At 46.1% G+C, this 12155-nt stretch overlaps 1 protein-coding gene across 4 annotated transcripts in view; it reads right to left on the reverse strand.

The window, feature by feature from the left end:
* CEP290 (centrosomal protein 290) overlaps positions 1–12155 on the reverse strand; it is a 3224991-nt gene that overhangs the window by 1377733 nt on the left and 1835103 nt on the right. For all 4 annotated transcript variants that reach the window (XM_069629332.1, XM_069629331.1, XM_069629333.1 and 1 more), the window contains 2 exons: positions 6966–7073; positions 6721–6855 (listed from right to left, as the gene is read on the reverse strand). In XM_069629332.1, coding sequence (XP_069485433.1) covers positions 6721–6855; positions 6966–7073 — 243 coding nt within the window. The remainder of the gene's footprint in view (positions 1–6720; positions 6856–6965; positions 7074–12155) is intronic.

The raw sequence follows: 12155 nt of genomic DNA on the forward strand, positions 1-12155 counted from the left end.
CCCAGCATGTTTTCCACTGAGATTTTGCACACATACATTTGTTGAGACTGAACAGTGCTTATGAACAAAAAAGTGACGACAATAAACACACATTCTATGTCAGGACAGGAGGCAAGCATTATGCTATACTTTCTTTAATACTGCAACTCACAGCTTTTAAAAAATTTTGAAAATTTAAACTCAACATTTTTGCTTTAGTCTTTAGACCCATAGAAATAATGAAAATCAACAGTTTAAAGAGTTAAAGGAAAACGTTCAACAGGAACCACTCGTCCCATGAGCCTCTAGTGTCTGATCGGTGGAGGACACCTATCAGATCCTACGTCTCAGTACAAGAGGCCTCTGCCGAAGGTCCTTTTCCCTTTCTTTTAGCTGCAGCTCATCAGATAAGTCATTGTTTTTTACCATACACTTATTCCTAACGTATTCCTTTACATAAAGAGTAAGTTAATTATTATGATCACCTATACAAATAGGTTTGTATCATGCTATTTTAGTACCTCATTTCTGATTGTTAATGTACATGCGTGTGCGCGTATCTATTCTCCTCAGCTCTTTCGAGCACGGTTCTTTACGGAGCGAATTCCCCAGAGAGTCGGGGCCGGAGCAAACATGCTCCCATTAGGCTGCCAGCCCTTCTCTATGTGTACATTTATTTCCGGTTTCCCAGCACATAACAGCACAGCCGAACAAGGAAGGCAGTAGGACCCAGGTGAGCATGAGACGCATAGCCTTCCCATCATCCTCTGGGTCTCCCCAACAGTTTTTCGCCCGCCATGTTCCAAAGGCAGTGGAAAAAGGTTTAGCTTTTTTGGGGTGCCTAAAATGAGCCGTCAGTTTTCTTGCTATTTAAGGGTAAGGAATTCTTGGCCATCCAGGTCTGAATAGCACTAAAGACTTCATTTACCAAAATCTTTGCTATATGTACCTGATAGGTCTATCACAATCTGGGTGTCGTCCGCGTAGTTCGCGAATCAAACCCCCAGGGAGGATAGAAGGTCACACAATGGTTTGATGTAAATGTTAAACAAAAGTGGCGAGAACCTTGAGGTAAGCCACACACCAAAGAAGCCATTTGTGATTGCGCCGTACCCTTAGTCACAAAGGCAGTTCTTGGGCTGAGAAGCACGCTGCAGCGCCACTACATCCACCATCCTTAACCACTATATCTGCTAAGAGGACATGATCGACTAAATGAAAGGTGGCCGACAAATCCAGGAGAAGTAACAGTGCATGGCCGCCCATATCAATTATCGCTACTATATTGGATTTGAGACGCAGTAGTGCAGTCTCTGTCCCATGATTCACACGGAACCCAGACTGACCACTTGCAAGGATATTATTTTGTTCCACTAAGTCTTGATATTGAGAGAACGACATTTTGTCCAATATTTTCAACATAAAAAAGGACATTAGTAATAGGCCTAAAATTTCCAGGATCACTGGGGTCTAAATTCTCCTTTTTTAATAGTGGTGAGATCCAAGCCTCCTTGATGTTATCCGGCACAGAGGCTTCCGAAATGAGCGATTAATAAAGGTAGTCACGCAGGGCACAAAAAAACCTCAAAAACTCTTAGAATAAAGAGGCAGGAAAGCTATCCCCTTTACATGATGTTGGCTTCTTCGTAAGCACAGTATCCATAACCTCTCTTTCGGATACCTCCAGAAAGGAGATAGGAGAGAACACGGAGACAGATGTCGTACACACAGGAGACGTTCGGTTTCCAGAGGTTTGGAGAAGTTTAAGTTGGTCTGATACGCATTGTTGATGCAGTGGAATTTTCTGGGAAAAGCTACCATGAATCAACTGACACAACTCATTATCCTCCTCAATGCGGGAGTCCACCTAACTACCTTTTAACTCTTGTAAAACTATACACAATTACCTGGGTTTGGATTTAGATGCCTCAATCCTAACATTGAACTTAATTTCCTTGGCCTTCAACAAGGTAATTTTAAAAGGACTGTTTCCTTGTAGGAAGAAAGACATATGTCAGTCGGATGTTTACGCCAATAGGGTTTGCTTTCCATTTGGCTGTCCTAGCAGACAGCACCTCTGGTGAGAACCACAGATTATGTGAGGTCAGCTTCTTTTTGATAGATTGTTTCAGGGGTGCTAAAGGTTCGTAGGTCTGATTAACAGCCTTCCTAAAAATTGACAAAGTCGTCAAGAGACATGTAATTATCCAAAGAGGGTAGTAGAGAAGAAGCAGAAGAGACGAAGGCCTCATGGGTGATACCTTTTGATTTCCTAGTGAGGACAATTTGTTTAGATGGATAAGGTTGTTTAACAAGAGCAGAAGAAAAAGGAAGCTTATAAGTAAGGAGATGATGATCAGACGATAAGCAATTATGTGCCATAACAGATGCTACTTCCTGGTTCATAGACACAAGCCAATCAAGATTATTACCACCAACATGTGTTGCTTCCTTAACATATTTTATAAATCTAAGAGTTGATAAAATATTTAATAGATACACTGCGTTACGGTCCAATGGGTCCTTTTCCCGTAGGTTAAAATCTCCCAAAACCAGCAGAGGCGAACACGGTTTAGAAATACAGCCGAGGAGGGCCAGAAATTGTTCTGAGGTGTCGTTATAGGCGTTCTGTATAGTAAGAAAATGCTGAGAGTATTAACAGAGTAAATTTTTTGCTTACGTAACATGGACTCACAATGATCAAGAAGGGACTTATCGGAAATATAGAAATTAAGGCCTTTATGACAAATCAAGGCCTCCCCCTTTTGTATGTCACAATGAACGTGCACAATTTTGTATCCCTCAGGAACAGCTAGCAGCGCTGCATGGAAGGCGGTCTTGTGTAGCCAAGTTTCAGTTAAGGTCACACTGTCCATTTGCAGCTCAGTTAAAAAGTCTGCCATTTCCACTGCATGATATACTAAGGAATATGTATTAAGTAAAGCACACTTTAAAGATGTTTGAGCATGGTGGATGAGTCTCGACATAGATGCTTATCGTCTGCCAGGTGTATATTATCCCCATACTGTGTAGGAAACAACGCAACTTCACCTGGACCTACAATATTCAATGGATCGGAGACAGAGAACAGTTTCTCTCAGCTCAGCTCAGAAACACAGTCATTTGCCAACTTAATAGGTAATGCATGTTGAGGAACAGCATCCTCCGACAAGGCAGCAAGTCTTACCCATCGGATCCTTTGGATGTCTGACAGTAGGGCTCACGGCAATGAGATAGGGTTAACAGCCTTGTAGTCAATCGCCAGAACCCCTGTGTATCCGACAAGAAAAAAAGGGACAAAGCCTGAGATTATCCAAGCACTAACCGGCACAAACCAGCTTGGATGACAATACATTACTTACCGTAAAAGCATTTCTGATGGTTGTATCTGCTTAGATTCACATGCTGTGCATAGGTCCGACATCCAGTGGTCACTGCGGAGTATTGCATTTTGTTTTTCGTAGTCGAAAAGGGGACATCGACAGGGCGTGGCTGTAACACTATCCCTATAGTGACGTGCGTTGTACCCACAATCCCTCACGCGTCGAGGTCCCTCTGTTTGTATTTTTTCTGCCCTGAGGGAGCCTTCTATACGTGAGTGAGTACAGAAAAGAGAGAGATGTAGAAGATGTCTATGTTCCTTCCATCCGAGCGGGGAGGAAGGGGGGGGCGCATGTGAATCTAAGCAGATACAACCATCAGAAATGCTTTTACGGTCAGTAATGCATTGTCTTCTGATGTTTGTTAATCTGCTTAGAATCACATGCTGTGCATAGACTAGCAAGCAGTACCCGGAGTTGGCGGTGGGTTATGAGAAGGAACAGTAGAGAAAAGATGTCTTAATACTGCCTGTCCCACCTGGGAGTCAGATCTAGAGTGTGCATCTAGACAGTAGTGTTTTGTAAAGGTGTGCACAGAACTCCAGGTAGCCGCTTTGCAGATGGACTCAAGGGGAACATTTGCAATGAACGCTATGGAAGCCCCAGTGCCTCGAGTGGAATGTGCTCTTGGCTTGAAGGGTAGTTCTCTCTTAGCAAGAGTGTAACAGAGAGTGATGCATTGAACAATCCATCTAGATATAGTGGACTTTGAGACTGCATCTCCTTCTCTACCTGCTGCCACCGAGACAAAGAACTGATTAGTCTTTCTCAGTGGTCTAGTTCTTTCCATGTAGAACATGACAGCTCTGCGTACATCTAGTGTATGCAGACTTTTTTCTCCCAAACTGGAAGGGTTTTGAAAGAACGTTGGTAGTTCTATTGACTGGTTTACATGAAACTTCGAGATGAATTTTTCGTGCAAACCTTGGGTGTGTGCGTAGAACCACCTTATACTTGTGAACTGTTACGAAGGGGTCTAGAACAGAAAGAGTCTGTAGTTCACTTACTCTCCTAATGGAGGTGATAGCTATTAGGAAAGCAGTCTTAAGAGTGAGGTCCTTAAGAGTTGCTTTGTGCATGGGTTCAAAGGGAGGGCCCATGAGTCTAGAAAGTACCACATTTAAGTCCCATCCGGGAGCTGGGTTAGCTATCGCAGGGTGTATTCTTTTAACCCCCTCCATGAAGGCTTTGATAACTGGTATCTTCCACCACGACACTAAGTTGGGAAGTGGTGTATGCAGAAAGTGCCGCTAGGTGGACTTTAATGGAATTGAACACTAGACCTGAATCCAGTAAATGGGTCAGGTACAGAACAATGTTGGTGGGAGAGCAGTCAACCGGGTTGATGCTCTTACCTCTACACCAGATGACAAATCTTTTCCACTTGCTAGAATAGCAGTGGCGAGTATTAGGTTTTCTGGCTTCCCTGAGGATGTCCATACATCTCTGCGGGAGTTGTAGATGTCCAAATTCTATGATCTCAGGAGCCAGGCTGCTAAATTCATGTTCTGAGGGCATGGATGCAGTATCCTGCCTTGTTAATCTGCATTTATATAGCGCCTTATGTACCATTGGTATGGTCTCAAGGCGCTGGTAGGTTGAACGCCCTCGGGAACCGAAGTTCAAGTCAGTAGAGAGAATAGAGAGAGTCATAAGGTGCGTGTGAGCACCGGCTATGTGTGCAGCTGGTGTGGCATTTGTGTGATAGCTGCTTCTTAACGATAGGTGTGGTGGTTGAGAGATCATGAGTATGTGTTTGTTCTGGCAGGTTATTATCCAGACAGATTCTGGCTGCGTTAGGCCTGAGGAGAACGCCTAGGCTGGAGGGTGTGTAACCAGCAGTATTTAGTTAAGGTGATGTGGGGTATGAGGCAAATGACAGTATGAGAACAGATATACCAAATGGTGTCATAGTATCGCTGTGTTCTAGTTGAGTGGTGGTGTTAAGAGGAGAGTAAGCGTGGAGATGTGATATGTTCCAGTTCATCCGTTGCGCCCAGTTCATCCGTTGCGCCCAGTTCATCCGTTCCACCCACATATTTCACTTGATCCATCCACTTCACCCGTTCCATCGACATACTTCACCAGTTTTATTTAATATATTTGACCATTTTGTCCACATACTTCACCTGTTCCTTCCTTATACTTTACCTGTCTCGTCCTTATACAACACCCGTTCTTCCAGATCCATCCTTCGTTCCTGCTACCCACTTCACCGTTTCTTCCCCCTACTACACCCATTCATTCCAACCGCCTCACCCCTTCCTTCCAACCACTTCACCCATTCCGCCCATATACATCATCCGTTTGCTCCATACTCTACACCTGCTCCGCACCCGTACCATACCCTACATCAGCTCAACACCACCACACCCTAACTCTGCTCAACACCCTCAATCTGCTCGGCATCCTACATCCGCTCCACTCTACTATCTACACACAACCTACATCTGCACCACGTTCTTATCTGCGCCACGCTCTCATCCGCTCCATGCCTTTGTTCGCTCTGCGCACTCGCCCGCTCTGCGCACTCAGGTGGGTGAAGTCGTCTTGAAGAGGAACAACAGAACTACAGTAATGACGGGAAGTGTAGTTCAATAGATGATAGCACAGTTCATGAGTTAAATTGCAAGGCCAGGCACAAATAAATGTGCTATCCAGTTACTTTAATTAAGCGGCTTCTAACTTTAAAATGAAAGCCCTGCAGTTAAGATTCTGGTAGTTTTACTAAAAAAGTTCTAAAAATACATTAGTTGCAATTCAGTTCTAAAATTAATAGATATGTTGCAAGTAAAAACAATTCAATCTAGGAGCATGTCGTGTCCTAAATGGCGAGTAACTGAAACCTTCAGAGTCTTACACCTTAACTAAACTTTCTCCTCTTTTTACGGAAAAACAAAATGGACTCTGGTGAAAAGGCAGATGCACCATTGTCAACATGCTGCCTTTGTTGCTTCCGAAAAAGTTTGAAGCATGGCATTGAGAAGCAGTTCCCCAAGGGGATTAATGTAAATGTAGCAAGAGCCTCTGTTACCAAATCACTTGGTTTCTGAAAATAGTAGCACAACCCCAACCTTTTTCGGGACTTGGCCCAATTGTCCTCTTTGCTATTTTAAAGGGATCATTTTTTCACCTTATGTATTTTATTGAACATTTGTTAATAACATTATTTGAAATCATGTTTTACAGGGAGTTTGTACAGTCCATAGAAATCTCCACAATGCTTAGAAAAAGAAAATACAAAGACTGCAAGCCAAATTGTGACGGTTGCTCTGCATTTTACACAAGTACAGTGCAAACATTTGCATATTATCGGTTTCCATTAAAAGAAATAAGGTCCCAAAATCTATACATTACTCACCTCTTCAAGTGTTTTGCAGGCTGCCCTAGTTTCCAGGATTGTTCGAATATGCTCTTTAATTTTCCGCAATGCTAGTTCAAGCTGCTGGGGTAGAGGTAAGCTGGAGTCTGGTACTGAGCCTGTGGCTTCTTCAAACTGTTGAATGAGACACATATGAAACCATTGGCAAACTAACAAATCATCAAAACAGCAATATTTTATTACAGTACTTAATCCATGTTTTTAAAGACAGTGAAACAAATCACCTTTCGAGCTGTGCTGAGAACTTCATTTTGCTGATGTTCATACATGTCTAGCTGGCGCTCCATCTCTACTTCTCGTTGGTCCCATGCCATTTGTCGCTCTTCATGAAACTGGAAGAGAATGATTAGTCTTAGATCACTTGTTCTTTCAACCTGAAAAAATGATCTAATGTTCTCTACTGTTTTCTGTAAGGACAAGCATAGCGTGGGTGGAAAAGCTACGAATAGACGCTCCTCGAGTCAGAGAGGGCTACTAAATGGCAATGTCAGAGTCTGCATCCTGTGAGGGATCAGCAATGCGAGGTGGACAATTTTTGGATGGCTGTTCAAAATATGCCATTTTATTAAATCATAAAAGTTATCAAACTCCTCCCTATCCCTACTCTGATGAGGATTTCCCGGCTTAACAAAATTTAAGGGAACCACTAACACAGGAAGTCTGGCCCTCACACTTAAACATCAAATATACAAAGAAAATAGTTGCCAATTCAAATAATATCAACAATGATATTTACAGTTTCTTGATTACCTACCAGTAACCTGGGTGAACTCCCTTCCCCAAGATTCAAGGTCAATGCAGCTCCAATGTTCATCAAAAAGAAACAAGGAAATCCATGTAGGTAGTACAGTTTCAATTCAGTTCTTGATGTTTCAATGTCAAGGTAAAGTTTTGTTTACCCAAAGTTCCAACAAAAACAAAGCTTTTCTTCTTGGTGAAATAAAGACTTTCCACTTCCTCAAAATAGCATCAATGTTATTCCAAGCCCTGATGCTTTGTCACCACTTCCAGTTATCCAAGAACACTTGCCACAGTTTAAATGAAATACAACTTCTGTAAATGTTGGGGGCGTGAGCAGCAGCAATGCAGTGAGGCTGCAACATCTGTGAGCCCCCACCAGATCCTTAATTTATGAGCTTGAAATTTCCCGTTTTATGCTCTGGTCATAGGGGAAGAGGTCGAATAGCACCCTGACTCAAATGGTGGTGCCACCGCTGTAGGAATAAGAGGCACAGCAGGGGCACAGCGTGTGGAATCATTGCGACCACACATAACCTGCAGGCAAGATGGCTGCAGCCGGTCCATCGCGGGTCGCATAGGGCTACCCCCTGAGGGGGCGCTGGGAGCTGTGGGAGTGAGGGTGGCTGGCCTGGGGGGGCACTTGTACCTGGGCAAGGAGGTCATGGAGAACCGGAGATCCCACTGGGCGCACAGGCGCTGCCACAGGAATAAAGACGCTGACGGAGCTTGCTGGCTGATGAAGAGGGCGTGCCTTGGCCTGGCACAAGAAGCAGAGCCGGCGGTCTGCGTCCCCGTTGCTGAGGAGAGCAGATATTGCAGTGCACTGGGTGGCGTGAGGGGCCCACCGTGCTGATTGGGACACTGCTGTAGCCCTTCTGGACTGAAGCTCTGCGCCTGGAGGCACAATGAGGGTGCACAATCATCTCTTCTGCTGGTGAGGTGATAGTGAGGGGCACTCCCTCTCCACCCCCCAACTTCCAAGATATCACACTGCCTGGAAGTTGGCCGTGGCCTTGGCGTGCGTGGAGAGCCCCCATTGAGGATGCTCACGGAGGGCCAGTACTGGAGCTGGCTGCACCCCACCTGGGGGGTGGTCGCCATACTGGCAGGATGACAGCAGGCTGAGGGTGCCCGAGACTTGTGGTGCCGATGCGATCAGTGCTTGGCGGTGAGGTGGCACCTCCTAAGCACCAAGGAAGGGGTCTGGTGACTCGCGCTCCCGGGTGGAGATAGTGGGTGGCACTTCCCATGTGCAGAGCCGCAGCTGACCCTGGAGAGGCAGTGACATAAGGGTTGATTCCCCCGATTGGACTCTTTCAGCAGTTTTGGATAGCACATTGCCCAACTGCGGAGTGCGCTTTTGCATCAAAGTCAGATGAAGCAGGTGCAGGGTGAGTACTGGTGGTGGAGAGGGTACTGTTGAAGGTGGGGCGAGGCCAGCTGGAGGAGACTCAAATCCTTGCGGCCATCGCATCACTGAAAACATGCCTAGAACAAAAGGTGGATGCGGTCATAGTGGATGTGGGCCTGCTGAGGCAAGACCTGCGGTCACTGTCAGACCAGATTGGGATGGTGGAAACGCATCTAACATCACTGCTGCCCAGGCGCAGGTGTCCGAGCTGATGAAAAGAGTGAGTGTTCTGGAGCGCTGGGTGGAAGACACGGAGGGCTGGGCCCGAAGGAAAAACATCTGAATCCTCAGGCTGCCTGAAGGGGAGGAAGGGAACGACCAGACCACCTATGTAGAAAATCTACTCTTGGAAAAAGTGGGCTCAGAGCTTCACAGTGGAGAGAGCACATAGGTTGTTATCCCGGTGACTGCCCCGTGGGGCCTCCCATGAGCCCCAGGGGCCCTTGATCGTGAAGATCATGAACTTCAAGGACAGAGAATGAATTCTGGCTTTCTCCAGGGCAGGGGGGAGCATTGTGCAAGCCTCCGCTAAGTTAGCGATATATCCTGATTACGCTATTCTGGTGCTGAAGCACCGGGCTATGTTTGGTCCCACAAAAGAATGACTGTGCAGAACGAATATCCGATACATGCTTATTTGCACGGCAAAGCTCAAGGTGCTCCACAATGGCCAGTCACATTTCTTTGAGGATACTACTGGGACGCACTCCTGGATGTCCACTATGGGCATCGCACAGCTTTCGGAAAGAAGGAATAATGCCCTGTGACACTGCAACGCTGAAAAAGGGATGAACACTGCCTCCGCAATAGTAGCGTTGGACAATGACTGTGTAATAAGGGCAAGTTTCGCTTACTCGGGTATACAGAATTTCTGCAGATGTCGGCTGCCTGCGTTGGTTGCTAGGACACTCGGAAGGGCTTTATTTCTGATATTGTTCTATTGAATCATGCTGCTGCACGCTACCCTTGGAGTGGGGAAAGGGAGAGGCAGTGGGTCTTTGGTTTCTGGGATGGGAGACGGGTTTAGGTTGGCTCTTTTTGTTCCATCAGTTTTCTGGGAGCGCAGTTACGCTTGTTGTTGGGTTTCTGTGTTTTTCGGGAAGCATGAAGGGGCAGAGCACAACGGGGGCAGGGGATTTGGCAAAAAGCACCTCTAGGTTAGAGACTCAGCAGCACGTATTAATTACATTGCAACACTGGAGGAGAGCTCTTGCGGGGCCTGCAGGGGGTGGGTACCTTACTCGGGCGCAGGGATGGGTCAGTAGGGACGACTGGGACCCGGATGAAGTGGGGATATGGTTAGTGACCTGAAAATTATCACATGGAACGTTAGGGGCCTCAATAGTTAGGTGAAAAGACTCAGAGCAATTGCTTATTTAAGGAGGATGGGAGTGCATAATGCATTTTTACAAGAAACGCACCTCACTGCAGACAGGCAAGAAGTGATGGCTAGAAAATGGGGGAGGGGAAGCTGTATGGTTCTCCCTTTTGGTCGTGTGAAAGGGGTGCCCTCACGTGAATGGCGTTTATGGTCCCTTTACAATTACTGTAATTTAAGTATGACTATGAGGATAGGATGGCCTTGGTACATGGGTTTATTGAAAATAGGGATGTGTGTCTTATCAACAGCTATGCCCCCAACATTAACGCTACAGTACGGTGTTTTTCAACTCTCTATTCCATGATGACCAGATTCAAGTGGGAAACGTGGATTTGGGGAGATGATTCTAACTGCACACTCAACCCCGTGCTGGACAGGTCGGATGATGAATACCGGAAGCCGTCTTCCCCCAGCTAGGGTTTGGGGTTTGTAGGGAAGGCATGGTATCACAAGTACGACACTGACACAATTTGCAAAACCTTTATTGAAAATGTTGGGGTCGGAGAAACTCCTATTTTGCACTATAACTACGATGGGAGTAGTCTCGACCATCAAACAATAAACAAAATAGTCATAGTGGAGGCCGTCAAATCAAAATGGCCTATGCAAACAAAAACCTAATGCCTGCCCTATCGCTTGTACAAAAAGTGTAAAAAGCAGAAATGTATGCAAAGGAAAAATCAGAGTTCAAAAGAATAAAGGTATTCCAAGATGGTGGGCGGCAGAGGCGGACACAAGTGAGCTGCCTCATCCCCAACGGGCCGCCTCAAAGGCACGATAGAGAAGCTACGTGTCTCCAGATAAGCAGCCGGGACACTTGAACAGTGGCAATACATATCCAGAATATCAAGAACTGGAAGAGAAGATTGCGATGGGAGGGGCTGGTGTGGAGAGTTGAGCAGAGGCTGGAGGTGATCAACGCACACAGAGAGAATCCGGAGCGGAAGGAAAGAGTTCCGATGAGAGGAGACAGGTGCTATGAGATCAAGTGGAGCACGGACCGGGCAGGCCAGTCTCTCCAGGACTGGGCCACAGAAGAGGACAGGACACCAGGCGGATCAGTTAATGGCAGGGAACTTTAAGTAATATGGTGGAAGGAGAGTAGGACGTGAACGCACAGGAACAGCATCGCGGGGGTAGTGGAGGCGCAGATGATTCAGCAAGTGGAAATTAAGGTGTGGGAAATTGAAATCTTGCGCCCACACATGTCTTCCAGGGGTCACCAAAATAAAGAAATAGGATATGGGGCACGTAGCTGGTCTGACTCGCTCCCCGGATCTGGACATTCCACCCAACCTGGGAGAACTTTGGAAGTAGCTGGGCACGAGGTGGTGGAGAGGCTACAATTTGTGGAGGCTTCCCACAGAACACCGAGGTGGCACCCCATGAAGCAGGGATCAAGTGACTGTGCAGGAAAATACAGATACAAATAGTGAGAAGGAGTTAGAATAATTACAAATTACAATCTCCTTTACTAGTATCCCAGGCATTGGGAGGAGACAGGCAAGGAGGGCATAGCTACCCCCGGATCTCTATACATTAGTGTACACTGGAATAGGGAGAAACAGAGCAAAACGGAACACACTTGAGTGTACATCTGCCGTTCTCTTCGATGCAGTGTAAAGCAGGAAATACACAGCATAAGCATATATAATAGCTCCCAATCTCAAAAAGCAAGAGGAAGGCAGCAACGGCGGGGCAGAAATGCCCAGCGAAAAACAAGGATAGCAGCATAAAAAAAACTGTGGGGGACGGAGACACGGAGACATCACCCCAGGTGGTAAGAGACGGGGAGGATCAGGACACACCAGTGCAGTCGAGTCCAGGAATAGAGGCCATGGTTAATGTGCAAAGAAGATTTGCAACAGTGCTTTAAAGAAT

This window comes from Ambystoma mexicanum, chromosome 12, assembly GCF_040938575.1.
Source record: "Ambystoma mexicanum isolate Mex_15411 chromosome 12, UKY_AmexF1_1, whole genome shotgun sequence".
NCBI classification, from domain to species: domain Eukaryota; kingdom Metazoa; phylum Chordata; class Amphibia; order Caudata; family Ambystomatidae; genus Ambystoma; species Ambystoma mexicanum.